The 27,614-nt window shown below is 40.1% G+C and overlaps 1 protein-coding gene across 12 annotated transcripts in view; it reads right to left on the bottom strand.

Annotated features, from left to right (window-relative positions):
• elmo1 (engulfment and cell motility 1 (ced-12 homolog, C. elegans)) overlaps window positions 1-27,614 on the bottom strand; it is a 281,631-nt gene that overhangs the window by 139,668 nt on the left and 114,349 nt on the right. For 11 of the 12 annotated variants that reach the window (XM_072560697.1, XM_072560695.1, XM_072560693.1 and 8 more), the window contains 3 exons: window positions 12,151-12,201; window positions 6,505-6,627; window positions 3,923-4,051 (listed from right to left, as the gene is read on the bottom strand). In XM_072560697.1, the coding sequence (XP_072416798.1) occupies window positions 3,923-4,051; window positions 6,505-6,627; window positions 12,151-12,201 (303 nt within the window). Of the gene's footprint in view, window positions 1-3,922; window positions 4,052-6,504; window positions 6,628-12,150; window positions 12,202-17,411; window positions 17,455-27,614 lie in introns of those variants that run through there. The other variant, XM_072560706.1, reaches the window with a different exon arrangement.

Below are 27,614 nucleotides of genomic sequence, written 5' to 3'. Positions count from 1 at the left end.
GTGCTGGGTCAGGGTGGGGTGGGGACAGGTGGTGAGGGGTGAAGATGTGGATAGGTGAGGGTGTGGAGCGACAAGTGGGTGAGGGTGGATTGAGGCTCGGAGGCACACAAAGAGTCAAGTCATGGGATCACGGTCAGACTATAGTCACCCACGAATCAGAGCAGGTTTTAAATGCTTTCTCAAGCACTATCAAGTGAAGTAAGTTTGAACTCTCTGGAGTCTCCGGCTCTAACTTGGAGTTTGTTCACAGTCACTTGAAACTAAGATTTAGCATGCAGCAGTGAACTCTAGGACAGATGTGAAATAACATAGGATCAGATGGCAAGTTGGTGCAAATCTGTTCTGAGAACCTGAAGAAAATTGTGTATTCCATCATCATGAACTGTAAAATCAAGGCCAACTTTTGAAATATTTACCACTCAACGTTCAGGTTCAAGCCCATTTGAAAGGGATTTTGCACCTTTTTTGACTTTTCTCTTATTGTTGCAATGAAAGCATATTTCAATGTTTCATCTGCCTTTTCCCACACATCTCTGTCTTGCTCATGAAAGCAGTGCCGTGAGCTTAGTGAAAGTCGGGGGTTGGGGTTGGGGGTGGGGGGGCGGGGGGGAGGAGGAGGAAGGGAGGTTACATTTCATCACATACCCTTCATGTTAAAATGCTCAGAATGGTCCAATTGTTATTCCCACACACTCAACAACCAGTATTTCATTTCGTACACTGTGGGTCACCAGAGTGAGACATTGAAGAATACCCAAAAAACACCCAGTCATCAGGAAGAGGAGGAGAAACAAGACATTTAAAATTTCCCTGTTTCTACCATCAAATACAATGGGCATAATAACTCTACAGGTTTATGAAGTTAATCTTGGATTCAAACCATAAAATCATGAGATGCATAGATCGATTTGACAGTCAGAAGCTTCCCCCCCCCACTGACCTGAATTATCTAATACTAGGGGGCATGCATTTAAGGTTGGTAGGGGGGAGAGGGGTTCAAAGGAGATGCGAGGGGCAAGTTATTTTTTACACAAGGAGTGGTAGGAGTCTGGAATGTCCTACAAGGGGTGGTGGTGGAGACAGATATGATAGGGGCATTTAAGAGATTTTAGATAAGCACATGAACATGTTACAAAATCGAAAGCATGTATGGTCACTTTAAGATAGAAAATGCTGTTCTGAATTTAAAGTATAGCCACAGCTGCCAGCTAAAGGTCAGGCTGTTCCAAATGTAACAATTGGCTATTAAATGTATACTTGAGTATTAGTTGTTGTTTGACAACAATTCGAATTTGACCAGTTTAAATTATGGCCAGGATTCAAAAACCAAATTGAGTTTGAATTTATTGTTGTGACATCTGGAAACTAATCAAATTATAAGAACTTAATGTGCTATGGGAGGGGGGGGGGGGCATATAAAAACACTTTGAAATTGATCTGAGAGCAACTGCTGTAGAGAGAGAATCTGCCAATCTAACATCTTGCTCTCAAAGAAATTAGAAAACACTCTCTATCAAAGGTACCTTTTCATGTGAAACATACTCACAGTAAAAAGAAAGAAGATGGCCCAGGGAGATCATCAGCCAGGAAGTCAAAAGACACAGACTGTGGAGTTTTGAGATTGTTATTGTAATTTTAATAAGTGTCTTGTTGGAACAGCATATTATTATAGAATTGGAGTCAGATAGTAAGCAGTTGAGAGAAAGGGGGGCTTGGATTTGTGAATAGTCGTTTTGTTTAATGTTCACTTATGGTGAATTAATTTTCTTCAAATAGTGGGATTTAGAAGTTCTCTGTCACTCATATTTTTACAGATTACAAGGCGAGGTGAGCTTTTCTGGGTGTTTGGTTTAATTGACAGAAAAAGTTCGCCTCCGTGTTGTAACAAATATGCAAGGAATGGGCGGATATGGACCAAGTGCAGGCAGAAGGGGATTAGTTTAATTTGGTGTCATGTTCAGCACAACATGGTGGGCTGAAGGGTCCATGCCTTTGCTGTACTCTTCAACGTTCTAACTGACAACATTAAAATGAAATGAGCCAACAGCAAATCAAAGAAACAAAAGCAACTATGAAATGTAGGTCATCCACCAAACAAGCTTTGTGCAAAAAGAAACAGACAACTACACACAGCATGACACTGACAACTATTAGTTTGTCCCTAGAATAAAGACACTGAAATGTTGCCCTTGGGCTACAGCCATTATGCCAATTCTGGATACTCATCCATCTCCAGGAATTTGTGCCCAGTACAAAATTAATCTCAGAACTCCAAGCAAGTCACAAAAACAGCTGGACATTAATGCGTTGCCAGTAGGTAATCTTTAGCTTGCCATCAAAATCAGAAAGTGTGCGTGGAAAACTAAAATGACTGCACAATAGTTAAATTAAACCATTTAATGCACTGACATAAAACAACAAAAAATATATATATATTACACAACAGTTAGAATAATACAGAGATATAATTTTAAACAATTAAAGCCAGTACAGGAATGAAAAGCATGTAACCACAAAAGAATAGAAATATAAACTGCAGGGAAACAAGCAACTTACAAAAATAAACTAGAACCACTTTATTTATGGAACAAATTTGAACTAATATGGTATTCTTAGAAGCGAAGTTTCTTTCGCCAAGACTCCAAAGGTTTTTGAGGACACACAGTTGGAGTCTTATTACTCTTGGAAAGTTTTAATTTTAAACTTGCAACTTAATTTGCATTATTAACTCTCACCATGCCACTGACCCACCATTTCATCAAACGAAAACTAAGCTATTCCACTAAAACGGGATGGAATCAATCAGGCTGGCACAATTCTCATATAAAACAAAGCAAATACTGTACTAGAAATACTGGAACTCTGAGACAAAACAAAACCCAGCAAAAGCTAGAAATACACAACATGTCTGACAGCACCTACAGAATTAGGTTGATTTTAGAAAATATTTAAAATACAACGGGTTTTAATGCTTTGTGGCATGATCATTGTTAATAAATGAAATAAAATTGTAAGTTTAAAATAAAATTGCTAGCTTATTGAAAATATTCTAACTTTGCACTGCCAATACTTGCTTAAAAGTGGTTACATCTGATTCTGGAAAAGCGTTAACTATGTTTCTCTCATCCAACTGCTTTCTGATCTGCTAAATATTTCCAGATTTCACGGAATACCTGGTGTAAACTTTCCTAGCTTGTATAACTACAGTAATAGATCACTGATTTGTCAATGATGCAAGGTCAATATGAAAAACTAGGATACTTTAATGAACTGACAGACTAGCTTTCATAGCCATTTACCAGCTAATCATATGCCTTCTCCACAACACCTCGTTATTAGGGATGTCAAGACAAATAAGCAACAGGAACTAAAGATTCATAGCATCTTTGGTGCTCTAGAAAATGTGGGACCTGGTTCTACGATTAAGAAAATTAGCAGGGAGTAAAGAAACAATTCACTGAACTAACTGGTCTTAGCAATATGGTCATTTCCCTCTTCAACACTGGGAAGCTTGAACATACACACCAACAGGTTCAAGAAGAGCTTCTTCCCTCCTGTTGAATGGACCTTTCTAACTTCAAATAATGTTTATCTTGCTCTGCAAATCTCCTGTGCAGCCGTAACCTTGTATTCGTCGTAATATCAAAGCGCCCTATTGATATGTATTTCATTGCTTGCTCTGATCTGCCTGTACGACACGCAAAACAAAACTTTTCACTGTATTTAGGTACATGTGACTACAATAAATCAAATCAAAGAGGATCTTTTTCACTCTGAAGAATTCCAATAAGTAAGTAGGTAGAGAAATCTGAACAGAGAAGCTTGAAGATAGAGGAGAAATGACTCTCAAACACCCCAGCCTCTTAAAACAAACAATGTTTTCCATCTTTGGAGAATTTCTTCAATGAATGTGCATACTTACAATGAAACCCAGTTTCTTATAATCTCTGGTGTACATAGACTTTCGCTTCTCAATACTGCCACTGTTAGTAGGTTCCAAATCAGCATCAAAAGCAATCCTGCGCAGCTCGAATATGATATCCCTTTGGGACTGTAAAAGGAACCAAGAAACAGATCACTAATTAAACAAAACTAAACAAATGTAATGACTCAACGAGTCAAAGAGCATATAGCTGCAAAACTCCTATGACTTTATCCACGAAGATAAGTACACATGAGAGGGGCTTTTGGACCTTTCCAATAAAGAATGCTACACTTTCTCCATCAGAACATTAGATGATTTGTGTGAAACGTTAACTGATATTAATTAAGGATTTTTTCTCATCTACACTCAAGTCTCGTTGCTCCCTAGCCAGGTTTTAATTTTGACCAATGGTTTGCAATCCTGTACATACAATTTAGTACTCATGATACAGTGATCTCCTCTTTCTCACCCTCCTATCAATGCTGAAGAGATCCCAGGTTTTCCCAACCATTCCTCATACGTCTGTCCTCTTACCCCTGAAAGGAGGGTTTACCTTTTCTGTTTCTCAAACAATGAAGATATCCAGGTAATTGTTTGGAACTGAACTCCTGTTGGTCTCCCAAATCAAATCTCCCTGTAAGGTGGCCACAGAATGCAGCAACATAGCAAGGAATTACTCCGTTTTTTTGGGTTGAAAACACTAACATATTGAGTGAACTTTCATGCATTGCAAGCCTTTATTCAGAAAGACAGTCTAAAATGTAACATGAAAAAATTAACCTACAAACCAATTCTATGATAGAACCACAAGAAATTGTGGCTGTCTCCTTCACTGGAGAACTAATCTGTATTTGTGCTTATGCAACTGAGAGCTAGCAAATGAAACAATTCCTTCTTAGCCTCCCCATCAGGTATTTGCCTTAAGGGGAAATTGAATAAACTCATGATAGAGAAAGGATTAGTATGAGAAATTTTTAGGGTTGAGTGGAATAGAGCAGGAGGAGGTTTGTGCACACAAACATCGGTTAGAGCAACTGAGCAGAATGGCTTGTTTCTGTGCTTTAAGTTCTATGTAACTCACCACAGCAATAAATAAGAGTGCATGTAACATGGGCCATCTTTTATTCAATGAAAGTTTCCACCGCATAGCTTAAGTACTGAGATTCCACCTAAGTGTATCCACAATTAATTTTCCAACACTATTTACTTTCCTCTTCAAGAATGCCTAATAAATATTACCAAAAAATAAAGGCTTTCTTTTCTGTGCTACCTTGGAAATGAAAATATAATGGTTATGTTACTACAGTTGATAATCCACAGGCCCGGGTTAATAACCTAGGTGATTACAATTCAAATCTGGGATAGAATCTAGAAATAAGTAAAAACTCCCATTTATCCAAATTATAGTTCATCTGCCAGGCATTTTTCCACTCACTCAACTTGTCCAAATCACATTGAAGCATCTCTGCATCCTCCTCACAGTTCACACTCCCACTCAGCTTTGTATTGAGTTTCCTCATCCAAATTATTGATACATTTTGTGAACAGCTGGTTCGCAACACTGATCTTTGCAGTACTCCACTAATCACTGCCTGCCACTGAGAAAAAGACCCCATTTATTTATACCCTTTGTTTCCTATCTGCCTTCCAGTTCTCTACCTATGTTCGTACATTACCCCTAATCTCATGCGCTTTAATTTTACACACTAATTTCTTATGTAGGACCTTAACTGAAGTCATCTGAAAGTCCATGAAAACCACATTCACTGACTTCCTCTTAGCAAGTTATGTCCTTGAAAAATTCCAGTAGATTTGTCAAGCATGATTTCCCTTTCGTAAATCCATGCTGGCTCCATCTGGTCCTGTCACAGTTTTCCAAGTGCTCTGCTATTAAATGCTTTATTAAGAACTCTGGCATTTTCTCCACTATTGACCTCAGGCTAACCAGTCTGTTTTCTCTCTACCTCCTCTTTTAATAGAAATTTGTCACTACATATTGTCATTACCCTGCCGAGTTTGAGTATAACTCGACATGGGGAACATTTACTACAAAGGGTCAAGAAGGCAGCTCATCACCATCATCTCAGTATAATTACTGATCGGTAATTAGCACTGCCTTTGCCAGTGATGTTAAGGTGCTAGTGTTGCACTGGGGTGGACAAGGTCAGAAGTCATATGACACCAGGTTATAGTTCAACAGGTTTATTTGAAATCACAAGCTTTTGAGCGCCACTCCTTCGTCACTTCACCTGATGAAGGAACAGCACTCCAAAAGCTTGTGATTTCAAATAAACCTGGTGTACTATAACCAGGTGCCGTGTGACTTCTGACCTTTGCCAGTGATGCTCTCGCCCCGAGAATTAAGTTTTTTGTACATCCCTGCACTTGAAGGCTGGAGTTAGTTGAATTCCAAACCATTTGCTGCAGTCAGTGGATAAAGATTGTGAGTAGCATACAGCAGCTGGTGCAATGAGGAAGCTTTCAAACATAGCTCTCACTGGCACTGAATGAAACAGTGTTGGGGTATAATCATTGTGCAGACCTCACCAATTAACATAGACTGAAAACAAAATACTCACTTGATCCTGTGGATCCATCTTAGTCATCATTCGGTCCTCCAGAAGATTAAAAGTGAGTACTTGAAGAACATACAGCTGGTGGGCCATTTCAGTCTGAATAGTCCGGGTTCCACGAATGACATGCTATTGTACAGAAAGAATTCATTAAAAAAATGATCAGCAGTTTATTCATAATCTATGCTCAGTTACACCACTACTAGAGAGCAACATATGAGCAAGGAACAACACCCAAATTAAAATAGGATCAATTTAGAATTGCATAATCATACAATACAAAAGGGGCCCTTCAGCACATCAAGACTGCACTGGCAAAAATTATTCTTAAATCTATACCAATCTCATTTATAACTCTTGGTCCGTGGCCTTGACTGCAACATTTCAAGTGCTCATCCAAGTACTTTTAACAGGCCTGAGCCATCCTCATCCACCACCATCTGTCTCTGTCTGGACAAACACATCCTCACTATGTGCAACTAAAAGAGAAAATGCTGGAAAATCTCAGCTGACCTGGCAGCATCTGTAAGGAGAGAAAAGAGCTGACGTTTCGAGTCTAACTGACCCTTTGTCAAAGCTTTGACTCCCAACCACAACTCTTTCTCTGGTACATCAATGACATCATCAGTGTTACTTGCCCCTCTCATCTGGAATTGGAAAAGTTTATTTATTTTGCTTCAAATTTCTACCCCGTTCTCACTTTCACCTGGTTCACCTCTGACTCCTCCCTTCCCCTCCTCAACATTTCAGTTTCCATTTCTGAGGACAGGCTGGCCACCATTATTCACTATAAACCCACAAACCCCTCAGTTATCTTGACTACACATCCTTACACCCTGCTTTCTATAAACATACTATTCCATTTTCCCAGTTCCTCTGTCTCAAAAGTTCTCTTGATGCCAACAAGGGCGCCTCTGAAATGTCCACCTACTTCCTCAACCAAGGGATTCCCCACCACGGTGGTTGACAGGGTCCCCAGCCATGTGCAATCTATCTCCTGCACTTTGGCCTTCACCCCCTCTCCTCCCTTCGACAACAGCAGAACCGTCCCCCTTATCCTCATTTACCACCCAACCAGCATGCACATCCAAAGGATCATTAGCTGTCATTTCTGCCACCTCCAGCAGATAGTCACCACCTGAAACATATTTCCCACGCATCCCTTGTCAGCCTTTTGCAAGGACTGTTTCCTCCAGGTCATGTTGATCCATTCCTCCCCACTCCCAACACATCCCCACAGCACCTTCCCATGTCATTGTAGACTTCCCCCCTCTTCACCATCCAAAGCCCAAAAATACAACTTCCAGGTGAATCAGTGGTTGACCAGGTTGCTTAAACTAGTCTACTGCATTTGCTGCTCACAATGTGGTCTCTTCGATACTGGGGAGATGAAGTGCAGACTTGGCAAATCCTTTGCAACATACCTACATTCTGTCCACAAAAAATGACCTTGAGCTTTCTGTTGCCTGCCACTTGAACACCCCACCCTGTTCCCTGGCCCACATCTCTGTCTCAGACTTGCTGCAGTGCTCCAGCTAAGCTCAGCGTAAGAACCCGAAACAATGACTTCTCCACCTTCTGATGCTGCCTGGTTTGCTGTGTCCTTCCAGCCTCCTGCTTGTCTACCTTGTCATCACATGGGCTGCAAACACACCAAATCATTGTCAGCCACTAACTGGCCTATTAGCAGCTATTTATTCTCCCAGACTGATCTTTATCCACTCCTTTGCCGACCCAGCTGCTTTTCTCATTCTCCGAGCTCCATCTCTTCTTATCATTTACTTCTCCTCCCCTTCTTTAGCATATTTACCAACCTTTTCTTCACTACAATTGGTTCTGAGGAAGGGTCACTTAACTCAAAATGTTAACTCTGCTTTCTCTCCACAGGTGCTGCCAGATCTGCTGAGTTTCTCCAGTATTTTCTGTTTTTGTTTATGATTTCCAACACATGCAGTTCTCTTGGTTTTTTTTTAATTTACTTTTTAAAGGTTGTGAGATTTCCTGCCTTCACTAACCTCCTAGGCAATCTCTGGCTCAAAAGAAATTTCCTCAAATCCTCTACAAACCTCATATTTTTGACCTTGACATGATGTTCCTTGTTACTGATCCTTTGATGAAAGGGAACTGCTGCTTTATATTCTTCCTGCCCCTCAATCAGGTTCTTCCCTCAACTTTCTCTACTCTGAAGAAAACAACCCAAACTTATCCAGCCTCTCTTCATAGTTAAAGTGCCCCATCCCAAGCAACATCCTGATGAATCTCCTCTGCATCCCTTTCAGTGCTATTTATGCTTTCTGGGCCGGCGGTTTTGTGTTTTAAAAAATATAGTCACTTCTTTCCGTCTGCACATTTCTTCGCTTTTCTCCCGAGTGCACTCATCCATTAACTCCGGCTCAGTCAGCTCCATCTGCTGTCTGGTATTTCAAACGAGTGTACGTTCTTCACAAGCAAGTCTAGACAGTGAGTGCTGCCAGATTATTCAAATGTAGGTAGCATCACAATCTAGCCTAACAGTGACACACAACAGTTTTCAGCAGAAGCAATTGAATAATGATCTCAAGCAGAAATCCAACTAGTTTCCCTATATTCGCCCCAGAGGACTAAGTGAAATTTTACTCTGTCTAATTCCCCATAAACCTGCGCCATTCTGGTAATAGCAGCTAACAGACCATAAAATCCTGTGGGGCATTCCAAAGTGAAGAAAAGCACGTTGTAGGTACTGTTCTTGAATCTAAAATTGACCATTTGGACATGGGGCAAGGCCATGGAATTACTCTGGGGTACAAATCAGTATTGCCTGAATCTGAGAAATTGATATTCTGTCCTTTTGAAGTGCTATGGGATAAAATGGAGCACACAAAGTTCATCAAGTGGGAAGAAGCAGATGATGAGAAACCAGGAATGATCATTTTGGGATTTTCAGCTCCAGAGGCTATAGAGTAAACGGTGTGTTAAATTGGACAATTTACGATTAAACCTTCTGTGAAAGCAAGAGGCTGTGACAGAAGTTAATTTAACTCATTTTTTGTTTCGAATGTGTGGTTCTTATTCAATGTTCAAAATTCTACCTAATTATTTGAAGACAATTTTGTAAGAAAAGACTGGTGGAGATATCAGAGGTAAGCTGAATCAGTTAGGTGAAAATTGTTATTATCAGCCAGGAGTAGTTACCAAAATATCAGTGAGATGAACAGCGTGTGCCATTATTTATGGGTAAATGCTACAGCAACTTTAGGTGAAGTACAGATCATAATTAAATGGGAATACCCAAAGGTTGCTGCTCTGATGCTAATTTCCAATATCTCACAGAGTGCCACATCAATGATACACATTAAATGCCATAACTTCCTTTATGTGGTAGATATGGAATAAACAATGCTGCACATAATTAGGACTAGAAATTACAAATGGAAGCACCCATTGGGTGACAAGGTGGCTCCGCAGTTAGCAGTGCTGCCTCAAAGCACCAGGGACACGAGTTCAATTCCACCCTTACGCAACTGCACGGATTTCCACTGGGTGCTCTGGTTTCCTCCTGCAGTCTAAAGACTTGCTGGTTAGGTGGATTGGCCATGCTAAATCGCCTATAATGTCCAGAATGTGCAGGCTGGGTGGGCTAGCAATGGTTATAGGGTAGGGAGGTGGGTCTGGGTAGGATAGCCTTCAGAAAGGTGGTGTGGACTTGACAGGCTGAATGGCCTGCTTCCACACTGTAGGGATTCTATGATTTAGCAATGTGTTAATTGTTAATTAATCAATGGCAGGGAGGGGGCAGTTAGCGTAGCTCTCTGGGAATTGTATGGAAAAGAACCTTTGCATTCCTTAGTTTTTGTTTCAATTTGTTTACAGAACGGGGATATACAACCCATTCGTAACTGCCCTTGACTAAGTGGGGTGTGCCACCTTACTTGAACCACTGTAAACCATGGTAGGGTACACCCATAGTGTTATAGAAAGGAAGGGAGCACCAAGATTTTGACCCAGTGACATGAAAAAGAGTGATATGGTTCCAAGTCAGGATGCTGTGTGGCTTGGAATGGAACTTGTAGGTGGTGGTGTTCTGTTCCTCTTGCATTCTAGCTGGTAGAGTGTGCAAGTTTGAAAGGTGATACTGAAGCAGCCTTGGTAAGTTTCTGCAGTGCAGCTTGTAGATGATACACCCTTCTGCTTAGATTGTGGTGGAGGGAATCAATGTTTAAAGACAATAGGGTGTCAATCAAATAGGCTGCTTTGTCATGAATGGCACTAAACATTTTCAGTGTTATTGGAATTGCACTCTCCCGACAAATGGGCAATATTCAATCATACTCCCAACTTGTATCTTGAAGATGGTGACTAGGATGGATTATGCATAATAGATTGCCTGTTCCAGTAGCCACAGTACTTAAATGCCAAGTCCAGTTCAGTTTCTGAACAATGGTGTAAAGACAGTCTTGCTATTTTTCTTTATTTTTGAATTCCCCATGATGTTGATAGTGGGGCTTCAGTGATGGTAATGCCATTAATATTAAGGGAAGAATGTTAGATTCCCTTTCATTGAACGTGGTCATTGATATAGCACTAATACAAAGAAGCTCCTCCAATGAAATTAATCAATCATTACAATCTAAGTTTTGTTTTAGGAATGCAATATTCATTGCATCTTGTCATCTTTTTGCCTACAGGAATCTGACCTATCACTTTTCAACCAACTTAAGATGATTTGAGAAATTGAATTTATTACAATTCCCTGAGTAGTTTCTTTTTTAAGAGGTCAGGAGAAGTTATAGGAAGCTGGAGACAGCTCAGAAGAGCTTTACCAGGATGTTGCCGAGAATGGAAAGTTTGAGTTGTAAGGAGAGGCTGGAAAGGCTGGGACATTTTTCATTGGCGCATAGGAAGTTGTGAGGTGACCTTATAGAGGTTTATAAAACCACGAGGAATATAGAAAAAGTGAATGGCAGGGATCTCTTCCCTAGGGTGGAGAAGTTCAAAACTAGTGGACATATTTTTAAAGGTGAGAGGAGAAAGATTTTAAAAAGACATGAGGGAAAATGTTTCTACATGGAGGGTGATTCATGTGTGGAATGAACTTCCAGACTAAGTGGTGGATGCGGGTACAGTTACAAACTTTAAAAGACATTTAGATAAGTACATGAATAAGAAATGTTTGGACAGACATTGGCCAAGTGCAAGCTGATGGGGCTCATGTAGTTTGGGATTATGGTCAGTATAGACTGGTTGGACCAAAGCGTGCATTAAATTTAAAATGCTATATGACTTTATGATTCTAAGTCTTTATAATTGCTCACCTCCCCAAGACCGGAATTCCTGCTTGTTTTGATGTCTAAGTCACTACCCTGGTCTTTCCAACTATAGCATTTTGTGCATCCTTCATGTTAGCCAAATGTTTAGGCTTCTCAGCCCTGAGTTCTGGCATTCACTCTCCAACTTGTCAGTCTCTACCTCTTTCTTGAAGACTTTCCTTAAACTTATTCTCTTTGACTTCCTTCTTCGACTCAGTTTAAACTTCTATCTGATCAAGCTTTCTTGAAACATCTTTGAATATTCCGCAAAGTTAAAAGCAGTATGTAATTGTGGTTTTCTAATAAAACATGTAATCATTGTTCAGGCATAAATGATGGCTTTACCCAATACCTATCACAGACTTACACTTAAAATAATGGAACGCAGCTGTTTCTGGGCCAAGATATTTGCTATTTCCTGTAAAGAGAGAAAAAGATATCCACAGTTTAAAAGAAGTGCAATTTAACAAGTAACAATTTGAAAATAAAATAAAAGTAATTATTACAGACAATCCAAAGTTGCAGAAATAAATTTCACCATAATACAATAGTAAACAATATTATTGGGACAGGCTTGTTTCGTATGGTCGCGCTCCAGTGAGTGTGTAATACGTTTGTTGTACCCTGCTGAAAACTTCAAGATTAAAAACTGGACTCCTGGTTCTAACCTGAAATATTTTCATTCAACATCACCAACAGTATTTCCTCCTCTCTCCATAAATCTTCATGGTTCATTTATTACTGATTATTTCTAATCACGGTTCTTACCATGGTATCACTAAACATCAAGGTGAGAAAGCAGGTTATGAAACCACCTCAGCCAGCATGGGGTTTGAAGTCATATTCATGGCGTTATTCTGAACAACCTTAGCTTTCCATTTGGTTGAATTAATTGACATTTTACTTGTGAGTGAAAAGTAAAATTGACCAATCCTATTGAACAATTCATTATAGATCTTTTAATGTGTAACAGCTGCTCTCTTGCACTTCATTGCTATACTGGAGCTTTTCCTACCCTTTGTCGCCTCACTACCCACTCCTACTATATTGTCCTTTCTTTCCCCAACAAATGTTTACATTAGACAAGAAACACACAGCACTCTTGATAAACCAGCAAAATTCATAGACCTCAAAATACTGTGATCTACTGCAATGTCTGAGCATTTATGCTATAAAGAAAATATAACAGTGATGTGTACATCTGCTGCTTTACATTTCTATTACTTCCTACTTGTTTTACATTGATTTTAGCAGGTGTGTTGATGTTCTTACATAGATTTTTTTAAGGGATAATAATATCTCAAACTTTTGCTTGTTCAGACTTTACTGCAGTTATGCGAATTTTCTGATTCTCTGGAATATTTAATCAACCAGGTCACTCCTGGTCCCATAGTTACCAGTTAATAAAAAGGTTCCTGCACTTCTTTAAATTTCCCAATGTTTATCTGCTCTCAGAGACTTGGTTATCAATTTCCCAGCCCTCTGCTCTCAGAATTCACAAGCTTTCTCTCCAGCCAAATTACTTTCATTTTTCCAGCCCTTCCTTAATGTATTTATGCATTGTGACAGTGACACCCAATCAGAATTGCAACTTTCTAATAAAATATTGCCTGCTTAGCCTGAATGATTACATTCCTCTTTTGTACAAGGATTTCTGGCTTTGATTCAATTGACTGATCAGGCCACCTGTTCAAATTGGACTCGGGACCCATTCCTCAAACCAACGCCTCATGATACAGCCTGTATCTTTGCCTTTGCTTTCTTCGGTTTCTGCACAACATTTTACAGCAAGTCTGAAATGCTTTCTGTTATATTCTTCCACAATGTGGTTTACCATTAATAGCAACAACATTGGTTTCTCTTGAAGTCTGCTGGGTCACCAGCAAGTTTTTTTTTGCTCCTGGTTGTTCTTAAAGACTCTAACTTTCGGAAGGTCTGGAATTTTGACTCAGTGACAGCGAAGGAATGATTATATAATTCCAAGTCAGGATGGTGAAGCACAAGTCTTCAGCAATATTGCCAGAATGTCATCAGGGCCCATAGTTGTCAAAGCCTTCAGCTGTTTATAGATACTAATGTGAAACTAATGAATTGACTGTTGACTGGCATCATGGTTCTGGGAGGCTGAGATGAGTTACTCACATAGCACTTTTGGCTGAAGATGGATGTAAATGTGTCAGTCTAGTGTTTTGCACTGATGAATTTGGCTCCTCCACCACCTGAGGATTGGGAATATTTGTGGAGGGTTCGCCTGAATTTAATTTTTTTTTGTCTGCCACTATTCATGGCAGGATGTGGCAGGATTGTAGAGTTCAGATGCAATATTCTGCTTCTGGGATTGTTTATCCCTGTTTCTTACATGCTGCTTCCACTATTCGGCAGGAAAATAATCCTGCATTGTTGATCCAACAGATTGATACTTTTTTTTGTAGCATGAATGCCTGGCATGCCATGTTGTACTCTTCATTGATGCATGGTTGATTTCTTGGCTTTATGTTAATGGTAGAGCAGGGAAAGGGCAGTTGAATATACTTGTATCACTGATGGCCAACAGTATCTCATTGATGGTCTGTTTTAATTTGCTAGATCTGCTGTGTCTCATTTAATACTGCAGCATTGCAACACAACACAGAGGGTATCCTCAATATGAAGATGGGATTGTGTCTCCAAAATGAAGCTGTGGTAGTCACTCCTGCTGATACTGTAATGGGTGCATCTGTGGTAGGCAGATTGGTCAGGAGAATGTCAAGAAAACCTTTCCCTTTTGATAGCTCCTGCACCATCTGCCACAGACCCAGTCTACCATCGATGACGTTTGGGACTCGGCAGGTTCAGTTAGTTGTGGTGCCACAGAACCACATTTGGTGAAAAATATTGAAGCACTCCAACCTGAACACATTCTGCACCCTTGTTACTATCAGTACTTCCTACAAGTGGTGCTCGACATGGAGGAGGACTGATTCATTAGCTGAACAGGGATGGTAAGTGACAAACAGAAGGTTTCCTTGTCCATGTTTGACCTAATGCTAAGAAACTTCACAGAGTTGGAGCCAATGTTAAAGACTCCCAGGACAACTCCTTCCGGACTGTCTCGTCAACTCTGGTAGTTATTCAGGGATAGTATGGGCAGCCAAATTGCCATCAGAGTATCATTCCGTTAGAACAAATGTGACAGCTGTTGTTTGACTCATCCTTGAAACAGGTCTCCCAGTTCTGGCATAAGCCCCCCAGATGTTATTGAGAATGACTTTCCAGGGTTGATGGGGCTTAGTTTGCTGTTGTCATTTCCGGCATCTAAGTGTAATTCAAGTGTTCTATCGAGGTTCATTCCTTTCTTTTAGGTTTTGACGCATTTTCATGTGAGTCACTTGCTGGGGCCTTTCAATCAGCAGACAAAAGTCAACTACAATGCTGTGGGTCTGGAGTCACATGGAGATCAACCCAGGTGAGGATGCCAGATTTAATTCTCTAAAGGGCATTAGTGAACCATCTCCTTTTATGATAGATGATGGTTACATCGGCTTTTAATTCCAAATTTCACATAATTTAAATTTCACAATCGGTCATGATGGAACTTGAACCAAGCCTGGGCGTTTTTATTACTATTCCAGTAACATTACACCTGCATCATCACCTCCCCATCGATGCAGCAGTCTGCAAGATTGGTAACTGCTATCTCACAAGAGAAAAATACTTATTTATCCATATGAAATCCAAAGGGATGAAACTAAGATGTATAAACATTAGTGAAACTGCTTCCCTCCTACTCCGTTTGATTGCCAGTTTTACATCTATTCAGAACACAATTCCTTGAACCACAAAAATAAGCAGTGGTAAGGCCTGCTTTTGCAGTTCCTTGTAGTTTTTATCTTGCAGAGTTGGGAAGGAATAGTCAAAACTAGGAACACATAAAAGTGGCAATTATATATTGATTATTCCATTCACAGAGATCATAAGTATTATCAGCAATTTTGGTGCACTGAGCACTATCCAGGGTCAAGTATATTAATCTGCTGAACAAAGGCCACGGCTCCACTATCATAGGAGAGATAAATGCTCAGGAAACCCAAAGCACAGGCATGATGGTCCAGCAACCTAGAAGTCATGAGTTCAATCCTCATCACAATAAATGGTCTCATCATTTTTGCATTGATGCACACAAAAAAAACCCAAAATATGTTTAAATAATTATTAATGTTTCACTATGTTCCACAATGGGATGGAAGCTACTTAGCCTGATCAACATTTGACTCCATGCCCACATTACTTGACTCTTAATCTCCTCTGGAAAGTTACGAGAGGCAATAGAAGTCTGAATCCCAAGCAAAGATGGCTGCCAATGGTGAAAATTATATTGAAAGTAAGCTTTAAAAAATAATCCTTCTCTGCAAGTTATGTCAACATCTATTACTTTCATGAACTGTAATTGATTAGCTGATCTCATTTAAAATTAACAATGAGCAAAATGCATGCAGTTATTTGCACAGAAGTTCATAATTAATTGAATGCCTTCAGGGTAGCAAAACAGCCCCAGATTGTGAAGCTCTACCACTTATTGATTGAGCAACATCATGAAAGGACAGAACTACAGATTTCAGTCCTGCCTCTACCTTCCTCTGTAAATAGATTGGATCAAATATAATTGTTTAAGGAGAAATAAGGAATAAAATTAAAAATATATACATATTACAATGAGAATAATGTAAAAAGGGAGAATAGAAGAATCTTTCATTGAAAAACATAAAAGATTCATTATTCTTATTCTGGAAAAAGCAAAAAGAGAAAAGAAAAATATAAGCAGATTTAATTATGGCTAATCCCAGAAGAGCATGAATTCAAGAAGAACCATTAATGTTGTACAGCTCTTCAAGTTCATTGCACAGTTTCCCTGAACGAATATGTAGAAATATTACATCTTTTAAAACAATATTTTTGTTATTATTATCCACCTCAGTGGGCTTGGCTTGTTATCAGCTTTAAGCTTGCAAAATGGAGAGTAAACTGCACACACTTTCAGATTGTGTCCCTGTTCTCATGCACCTACAGGTGAGGCAGCATCGGGTTCACTGAGCTGCATCTCTCCCATTATTTACCCCCACTGCTGCTGGCTCAGGAATCCACCAAATCAGAAGTTCAAACCTGTGTTCATCCCTGCCCTGCAACATTAACTGTTGCCCATATAGCACAATTATACTGCCTTGTTATACCTTTCATTTGATTTCTCTATGATTTTGTTTTTATTTTTGGTGATTATTCACAATTATTTTAATCAATCCGTTCATACATATTGGGACAAACCTCCAAGACAGGTGAAAGTTGAACCCAGACTTCCTGGTCTGCCATTCAGTATAAGACGAGAAATTATTCTTTGATATGTGCCAGTTTAGCAACTGGTAAACTAGGTAGAGGCAGAGAAGTCCAATGTTACTTGCACCAACGTTTGCAACAGCATTAGAAACAAAACAATTAAACAATATGATTTGTTCTCTGCTCATGTTTCTTTATTTTAAAAAATGCTGGTACTTTTCAAAACTATGCAATCTTGAAACAGAAGACAAACACAGGACACATCAATCAGGGCAGGTGTAAAATTTGCTTAAGATGGAGTCAGGAAGAAGAATTACTTACAGTCTGAGAACAACTGAAGACACCAACATTACCCTCCAGATCAAGCTGTGACAGCAAGCAACAAGAAAGCAGGAGGCAAAAGCTCTTTGTTAGTAACACACATAAGTGTAGCAAATGCAAGGAATGAGAAACAGAGCAATCAGACGTCCTGCAACTTTCTGACGATTCCAGTCCACATGAAACATGCAGTACTGTGGACTTGATGCCTCCTAACCTCAGGTCTCTGTAGGTTTTTAATATCAAAACTTCAAATTGTTATAAATTCAAGCCTGCTACCTGGTTTCAGAATTACAATTAAGAAGGGAAAAAGAGGGTGAGCATTGATTTAAAACATAATCTTGCCTCAAAAGACGTAGGTGAATTATTACAAGTCTTTGACTGGGACAGTAATGAAACAGGAGAAATATCACATCTACACAACCATGTAATAAATGAGCAATTTGCAGCACTGAAGTTAAGTCTAATTAGCTCTAAATTGTTTCTTTTTCTTCCATGAGTACATTAATTCTCCCATATTTCAGGGAGGTTAGCATTAATGTTGACTTTCTTGGATCTGCACACAGTGATTAAAAACAACCCTTACCCGATAAAAGAAACCTACCCACTTTTCCCTTGAGTGGTGGAAATGGAAGGCAAATCAGTCAGGTTTCCTTTAGAACTGTGCTCTGAACTGCCCTCACAGGTACTGACTGAACTTGTAAACACACCCCAGCAAAATCTCCCTCATTATCCTGTCACAATATTGCCTTCAATGCTAGTTTAGACAATACTTTGAGAAACACTTTGATTAGATGCAGCAATTAAGCTATATGGCCCATTAACTAATTTGATGGCTTTTGTTTCTGTCTCCAGTCCAACTAAATAATGCTGGAAATAATCAGTAGCAACTTGTGGTTACAAGATATAGAGTGCCGCTGTGTAGAATAGTAATGTCATTCTTACCTAGAAGTCAAAAGGTCGTAAATTGAGTCCAACTCCAGAGATTTCAGAATAAAATCAACACACTTAGATGTCATGACACTATTTTAAAGAGGAACTATGTGCATGCATACGCATTCATGTGTATTGGAGGGAGTGGTTGTTGTGACAAAAATGATATCAATCAACATGACTAAAACGTATAACTTAACCATTATCACATATGTTGGAGATTGCAATGTGCAAACTCACTACAATGTTTCCTAAATTACAATAGTGACATATCAAATGTGCTCAATTGACTGTAAAGTGCTTTGGCACATCTTGAGGTCATGAAAAGTGGATAAATCTTTCAAGTTTGCCTTTGTGTGTGGGACCACAAGAGATGGGAGAGATACTAATCAAATATTTTGTGTCAGCTTTTACTATAGAGAAAGACATGGAGGCGAGGGAATTTGGGGAAATAAATATCGATGTCTTGAAATCAATCCACATTACAGAAAAAGGTGCTGGAGGTTTTAAAAACAACATAAAAGAGGATAAATCTATTGGAACTGATCAAGTGTATTTCAGGACATTGTGGGAAGTTAGGGTAGAAATTGCGGGGCCCCTAGCAGAGATATTTGCATCATCTATGCCACAGGTGAGGTGCTGGAGGACTGTAGGGTGACTAATGTTGTGCCTTTATTTAAGAAATGTTATAAGGAGAAGCTTGAGAAACATAAACCAGTGAATCTGACATCAGTGGTGGGTAAGTGATTGGAGCGGATTCTGTGAGATAGGACTTACATGCATTTGGAGAGCAAGGACTGATTAGGGGTGGTCAGCTTTGTGCATGGGAAATTGTGTCTCACAAAGTTGATTGAGTGTTTTGGGAATGTAAGCAAAAGTATTGATGAGAACAGAGTGGTAGATGTTGACTGCATAGAATTTAGTAAAGCCTTTGACAAAGTTCTGCATTAGTAAATTTAGATTGCGTGGGATTCAATGAGAGCTTGCCAATTGGATACAAAATTGGTTTGATGGCGGGAGTCAAAGGGGTGCTGGTGCATATTTGTTTTTCAGCCTGTGACCAGCAGTGTTCCACAGGGATCGGTGCTGGATCCAATGTTGTTTGTCATTTATATAAACGACTTGGATAAGAATTTAGGAGACATGCTTAGTAGGTTTGTGGATGACATCAAAATTGGTGGTACAGTTGACAGTGATGGTTATCCAAGTTTACAGTTGGGCCAATGGGCTAAGGGATGTCAGATGGAGTTTAATTTGCTTAAAAGTGATGTATTGCATTTAGTAAAACAAACAAAGGCAGAACTTATACAATTAATGGTAGGACCCTTGATCGTGTTGTCGAGCAGAGAGACCAAGAGGTTCGGATCCATAGTTCTTTGAAAGTTGCCTCACAGCTAGACAGGGTGGTTAAGGAGGCATTTGGCACATTTGCCTTCATTGCCGAGACCTTCAGGTATAGAAGTTGGGACATCATGTTGAGGTTCTACAGAATGTTTGTGAAGCCACGTTTCAAGTACTGTGTAAAGTTCTGGTTGCCCTGCTATAGGAAGAACACTATTAAATTGGAGAGGGCTTAGCAATAAATTACCAGGATTTTGCCAGCACTGGAGGATTTGAGTTATAAAGAGAGGTTGGATAAGCTGGAACTTTTTTTCACTGGAGCGTAGGAGATTGAGGGATGATCTTATAGAGGTTCATAAAATCACGAGGGGCATAGATACTGTGAATAACAAAGGTCTTTTCCCTAGATTGGGGGAGTTCAAAATCAAGGAGCATATTTTTAAGGTGTAAGGAGGAAGATTTAAAACGGATCTGATGGTCAACATTTTCACAAAGAGGGTGGTTCATTTAGAGTCACAGAGAAATTTAGCATGGAAACAGACCCTTTGGTCCAACATGTCCATGCCAACCAGATATCCTAAACTAATCTTGTCCTATTTGACAGCACATGGTCCATAGCCCTCTAAACCCTTCCTATTCATATACCCATCCAGATGCCTCTTAAATGTTGTGATTGTACCAGCCTCCACCACTTCTTCTGGCAGCTCACTCCATTTGCACACCACCCTTTGCATGAAAATGTTGCCCCTGAGGTCCCTTTTATATCTTTCCCCTCTCACCCTAAACCTATGCCCTCTAATTCTGGACTCCCCATCCCAGGGAAAATACCTTGTCTATTTACCCTATCCATGTCCCTCATGATTTTAAACATCTCTTTAAGATCACCCAGCAGCCTCCAACACTCAGCCCATTCAGCCTCCCTCTATAACTCAAACCCTCCAGCACTGGCAACATTCTTGAAAAGTTTTTCTGAATCCTTTCAAGTTTCACAACATTCTTCCAATAGGAATGAACTGCCAGAGGAAGTGGTAGATGCAGGTACAGTTACAACATTTAAAAGACATTTGGATAGGTTTAGAGGGATATGGGTCAAGTGTAGGCTGGCAGGACTAGCTTAGTTTAAGAAATTTGGTCGGCATAGACTCTTTGGTTTGAAGGATCTGTTTCCATGTTGCATAACTCTTTGACTCTGAATGCTGAACTAGTATTTAAATGCTTCAAACCTCTGGTGCTCTGTCCATGAGGCTTTTGTCATCTTGGACTGCAAGTGAGGCAGGTAAAAGGATCCAGAATTTAACTTTGGAGGAGTGCCAGTCAGTAGCCTTGTCCAACAGATGATGCTCCCAGTATAGATAAGGAATGATACGTGAATTGCCCAAAGCACTATGGTACTGAACACCATTCAAATTGGAGGAGAAAAGAGAAATGTAGTAATAATTGTGGATACTACTGTTAGGGAAGTAGTTACTGCTGTCCACAGCAACGTCAAAGAGTCCCAATGGTTGCTTTGCCTGGTGCCAAGGTTAAGGACATCTCTTCTGTGCTTGGAATGGGAGAAGAAGGATCCAAGTGTCACAGTTCACACAGGGACCAATGACTTAATTATAACCAGGAAACAGTTTGTGCTGAGGGATTACAAAGCATCTTGGGCTAAATTAACACACAGAATCAAAAAGGTAATAATCGGAAGATTACTGCCTGAGCTACATGCAAATTGGCAGAGGGTGAGGAAGACTAAAGATGTAAACATATTGTTCAAAGATTGCTTTGCTAAAAAAGCTTCTGTTTCACAATTCCAAGAAAATGCAGTACAATGGAATCTGGATACGGTTGTGAATGCAGCAAGGAATTGAGAAGGCAAATTGAATTTTGGCCTTTATCGCTAAAAGGGTGACGTTCAAAAATAGAGAAGTCTTGTAATGACTGTGCAGGGAGTCGGAGAAGCCATACCTGCAGAACTGCACAGTTTTGGTCTCTACATTTAAGAAAGGGTATACTAGTATTGGAGGCTGTTCAAAAGACATTCATGAGGTCAACTCCTGGGATGAAGGGATTGATTTATCCAGAACTAGTAAACAAATTTGGACTTTATTCATTGAGTTTAGAAAAATAAAGAGTGATCTTATTAAAACATACAAGATTCAAGGGAGGCATCATGGGGTAATGTTGAGAAGATATTTCCACTAATGGGGGAATACAGAGGACATTGTTACAGAATAAGGAGACACTCATCTAAAATTGAGATGCAAAGGAACTTATTCTCCCAGTGGGAACGTCTGCTTCTGTCCCAGAGAATCGTAGATGCTAGATTACTGAAAATTTATTAAGAAGACATTGATTGATTATTGAAATATCAAGGAGCTGTGGGCTTTGAGAAGCTGGCATGAAAGGCTAGTTGAGGCTTGGGGTAAATTAAGCCCATGATCTTATAATGGTTTGAGCAGCTAAATAGCCTACTCCTATTCCTTTTCCTCAAGTTCTCATTCTCCTAAACTCCACTAAGCCCAATCTCCTGTCACATGTCAGATCTGCCATTCCAGGAATCAGACTGGTAAAGAGACAAATTTATTCTCTTTGGACTGCTGCTTTCACTGCATCCTGAGATCCACATTCAGTACTACATACTATACACTCTTCACCTCTCTCTATATCAGTATCATACCATCTCAAAAGCTGTGGTAGTCCCCAGTTTTCCAGTGTGTTCTTTGCCTCATTCAATGCCTTAACAAGAAACACATTTCCTCCCTTTCAGTTGTTAAAGAATGCAAGCTCCAATGTTGATCAGATACTGGCAGCCATCTAGAATCTTTTTATTCTCCCCTCCTGTCTGATTCCACCCTCGTCTCTAAGTCCACCTCTTGTCATACATTCAATATACCCTCTGACCTTCCACTCTAATTCTGAATTATCTGTGCTCAGAAAATAACTGGTTTTATTCCATTACATCCCCATCTCAATGAATTTTGAGCATGGCATAGCTTTAAACTCTTCTTCCATTGCCCTCACCTCTGTGCCCACTTCTACTGGAGTCCTGGCAAAGGGGGTGAGCACTGATTTCCTTTATGCTTTCCATTCGTTTCCTCTCCCAGCTCCATGGAACTTTTCACTCATCGCCAATAATCCCCCTCCACCAGAATAGAGAGCTCCATATGGTGTGTTGCCTGCCTGGTGCCAGAGTGGGAAACATCCCTGACTGGCTTGAAAGGATATCGGAGAGGGAGGGGGAGGATCCAGTTATTGCGGTCCACACTGGGACAAACAACATAGGCAAGACTAGGAAAGAGGACCTGTTTAGGGATTATCAGAAACTAAATTAATGAACAGGTCCTCAAGGGTTATAATCTCAGATTACTGCCTAAACCATGTGCAAATTGGCATAGGGACGCAAGAGTAAGGGAAGTAAACATATGGCTAAATATACGGAGCAGGAAAGAGGAGTTCCTTTTCATGAGGCACTGGCATCAGCTTTGGAAGGAGGGGATCTGTTCCATTGGGATGCTCTCCACCTGAACCAAGTTGTGATCAAAGTTTCAGCGAGAAGGGTAAATAAGGTGGTAAACAGGACTTTCAACTAGAAAGTGGGTGGGGGGGAAGGGTGGGATGTTAAAATGCCAAGAAGTATAATGGATAATGGGAAACAAAGCAGCAAGTTAACATCTGTGACAGTCGATTCAGCTGCATGGAAAAGTATGAAAAAATAATGAAAAGAAAGGAGAACTCAGGAGAGGTTATTAAAGTCTCAACTATACATAATAAGACAAAGTGTTTGGAAAGGGTTAAGGATCAAACTTTAAGCCCACTGGATACGATGGCTCAGTGGTTAGCACTGCTGCCTCACAACGCCAGGGACCTGTGTTCAATTCCAGACTCGGGTGATTGTCTGTGTGGAGTTTGCACATTCTCCCCGTGTTTGCATAGGTTTCCTCTGGGTGCTCCGGTTTCCTCCCACAGTCCAATGTTGTGCAGTTTAGGTGAACCGGCCAAGCTAAATTGCCCATAATGTTCAGGGATGTGTAAGCTAGGTGCATTAGTCAGGGGTAAATGTAGAGTAATAGGGTTGGGGAATGGGTCTGGATGGATTACTCTTCCAAGGGTCCATGTGGACTTGTTGGGTCGAAGGGCCTGTTTAAACACCGTAGGGATTCTATAATTGAATGACAATGAGAAACGGATGGCCAATACAAGACTGAAGGTGCTTTATCTGAATGCACACAGCATACAAAATAAGGTAAGTGAGCTTCTGGCACAGTTCAAAATTGGTGTGATGGGCATCACGGAGATATGATTACAAGGAGATCAGATTTGGGAGCAAAATATCCGAAGATATACATCCTATTGAAAAGACAAGCAACGTGGGTGGGGTTGCCTTATTAGTAGAAATGAAAATAAATCAATAGCAAGAAACAAAGTAGGGTCAGATGATGTAGAATCTATGGTTAAAAGGTTAAAAACAACCCTAATGGGAGTTATGTCTCGGCCTCCAAACAGTAGTCAGGATTTAGGGCACAAGATACACTAAGAGCTAGAAGAGGCATGTATGAAAGGCAAGGTTACAGTGATCATGAGGGATTTCGATATTTAGGTGGACTGGGAAAATCAGGTTGGTAGTGGATTGCAAGAAAAGGAATTTGTGGAATGTCTACAAGATGGCTTTTTGGAGCAACTTGTGGTGGAGCCCACTAAGGAACAGGGTAATGCTGGATTTAGTGTTGGGTAATGAGGCAGACGTGATAAGGGAGCTTAAGGTGAAGGTATCCTTTGGAGGTAGTGATCATAATATGACAGAATTTACTCTGCAACTTGAGAGGGAGAAGGTAGAATCAGATGTAATGGTATTACAGTTGAATAAAGGCAACTACAGAGCATGAGGGAGGAGCTGACCAGAATTAACTGAGAGAGGAACCTAGCAGGAAAGACAGCGGAACAGCAATGGCAGAAGTTTCTGGAAGTAATTCAGGAGACACAGCAAAAATTCATCGCTTGGAAAAGGAAGCGTACTAAAGGGAGGATGAGGCAACCATGGCTGACAAGGGAAGTCAGGGACAGCATAAAAGCAAAAGAGAAAGTATCTAATGTGGCAAAGGGCAGTGGGAAGCCAAAGAATTGGGAAACCTACAAAGACCAACAGAGGACAACAATAAAAAAGTAGGAAGAAGATAAAATATGAGGGTAAGCTAGCCAGTAATATTTTAAAAATTGCAAGTGTTTCTTTTGAGCTGTAAGGGACAGAAGTGAGGCAAAAATGGACATTGGGCCACTGGAACATGATGCTGGGAGAAGTAGTAATGGGGAGCAAAGAAATGGCTGAAGAACTAAGTACTTTGTGTTAGTCTTCACAGTGGAAGACAAGAGCAATATCCCAAAAATTCAAGAGAGTTGGGGGTCATAGGTGAGTCAAAGGAGAAAGTGGTAGAAAAACTGAAAGGTCTGAAGGTGGATAAATCACCTGGAACAAATGAGTTACACCCAGAGCTCTGAAAGAGATAGCTAAAGAGAGAGTGAAGGCGTTAGAATAAAGCCAAAGCACAAAGGGATCTGGGAGTGCTAGTCGAGGATTCTCTAAAGGTAAACATGCAGGTTGAGTCTGTGATTAAGAAAGCGAATGCAATGTTGTCTCTTATCTCAAGAGGGTTGGAATATAAAAGCAGAGATGTACTACTAAGACTTTATAAAGCTCTGGTTAGGCCCCATTTGGAGTACTGTGTCCAGTTTTGGTCCCCACACCTCAGGAAGGACATACTGGCACTGGAACATGTCCAGCGGAGATTCACACGGATGATCCCTGGAATGACAGGTCTAGCATATGAGGAACGGCTGAGGATACTGGGGTTGTATTCGTTGGAGTTTAGAAGATTAAGGGGAGATCTAATAGAGACGTACAAAATAATACATGGCTTTGAAAAGGTGGATGCTAGAAAATTGTTTCTGTTAGGCGAGGAGACTAGGACCCGTGGACACAGCCTTAGAATTAGAGGGGGTCATTTCAGAACGGAAATGCGGAGACATTTCTTCAGCCAGAGAGTGGTGGGCCTGTGGAATTCATTGCCACGGAGTGCAGTGGAAGCCGGGACGCTAAATGTCTTCAAGGCCGAGATTGATAGGTTCTTGTTGTCTAGAGGAATTAAGGGCTACGGGGAGAACGCTGGCAAGTGGAGCTGAAATGCGCATCAGCCATGATTGAATGGCGGAGTGGACTCGATGGGCCGAATGGCCTTACTTCCACTCCTATGTCTTATGGTCTTATGGTTAGTGGTGACCTTTCAAGAATCACTGGAGTCAGGGAGGATCTCAGAGGACTGGAAAATCACTAAGGTTATCCCCCTCTCCCCTATGGGGTGGACAGAGAATGGAGTGGTGCTGGTGCTACTAAGATCCTGATTGCTAACTGCTACAGCTTACATGCTCAGAAAAGCAACAAGTGAGGAAAGGTGAGAGGAGATCACCAGCCATAGACTCTTGCAGGTTGTCCGAGAAATAAGGAATAAATTGAGCCCTTTACATGACATGGGACAATCAAAGTGAGAGAGAATTTTGCAAAAACATGGAATGGTTAGTCATCCTGCTCACATCCTGAGAACAATTGGATGAATACGTTGGTAACAAAAGTGCATATATTTTGCATTAAGTAGCAGGTTTAGCAAACATATTCAATATGGAAATGGATGGAATTGTTCAGCAATGTTTAATTCATTAGGAGAGTCACTGTGCGTATTAATATGCTTTACTGAAGAGAGAAATGCAGCCTTTAGCCATGCATCATTAATTATGGCTATAAAGATCTGCACTCTCAAATGATCCTGAAAACAAATCCCAAAATTTGCCAGAATTAATACTTGCTACTTCAAAATATTAGCATCAACATCAAGGGCTCTGTTAGTAAGGCTACGCATAACATTTACTCCTTTTAAAACAAATATACCATATCTTCAGATTGAAGCAATTTTTAAATTCTTGCCCAAGATGATTTCAAGATTTAGAAATAGGGATAAGTTAATGATGATGCCCAAAAGCCTTTCAGTAACAGCACACCTCCAACTTCACAAAAAATATGTCCTTTAATTTCTCTATTAATTCACTCAGCCATGTTAGGTGGGAAGATCATACATGAGGCTGTAGCCAAAAGCAGAAAATGGGCCAATCACATTGAGTTTTGCATATAATAATATAATACTGCCTTTTGCCAAAAGTCACATTACCCCAGGGCTCCTTCACATTGCTAAGTGCCGTAAAAAGATGCACAAGGTGTTTGTTTATCAGAGTCCTCTGTCCAGACAAAGTATAATTGATCACTAATCTACCCAGTCTACAAATCTACCATGCAGCAAGAGAATTACCATATTAATGGCAAGACATGCTGAATGTTGGGCAGATTTTACACTTGAGGGTGTGAGACACTTGGAACCAGATTCACCCTGTACTAATTGATTGTGTTTCCAACTACAAATCATAGTCAGCTTTCAGGATGAAGAAAGACAGAATTTAAAAGATAAAGAGAGTGGGAAAATGTGCTTACACATTTGACGCATGATTATTAATCATCAAGTATGGTGTTATATTAAATAGTAGCCATGTATGGACTTTTTAAACATTGAAATCTACTGGAATTTTTCAAAATATCAATTTTCTTAAATGATAATGATTACACAGCCCTTTGGACTTCCAAAAGGCACTGAACAGAGTCTCATATGCAAGTGCTTTAAATAAATACATTGGTTAGTAAAACAGAAAATAAGACAAGAGCTCAGCTGGTGTTATGTGAATTCTAAGTGAGTTTTGAGAAGATTTGTTGCTCAGGTTGAAGTTTTGGATGTAGGTTTGCTCGCTGAGCTTGAAGATTCATTTCCAGACGTTTCGTCACCCTACTAGGTAACATATTCAGTGGGCCTCAGGCAAAGCACTGCTGAAAATTCCTGCTTTCGATTTATATGTTTG

Source organism: Chiloscyllium punctatum, chromosome 41 (assembly GCF_047496795.1).
Source record: "Chiloscyllium punctatum isolate Juve2018m chromosome 41, sChiPun1.3, whole genome shotgun sequence".
Taxonomy (NCBI): domain Eukaryota; kingdom Metazoa; phylum Chordata; class Chondrichthyes; order Orectolobiformes; family Hemiscylliidae; genus Chiloscyllium; species Chiloscyllium punctatum.
Note: the sequence above shows the minus strand (reverse complement) of the source record. Positions and strands in the feature narration are given on the sequence as shown.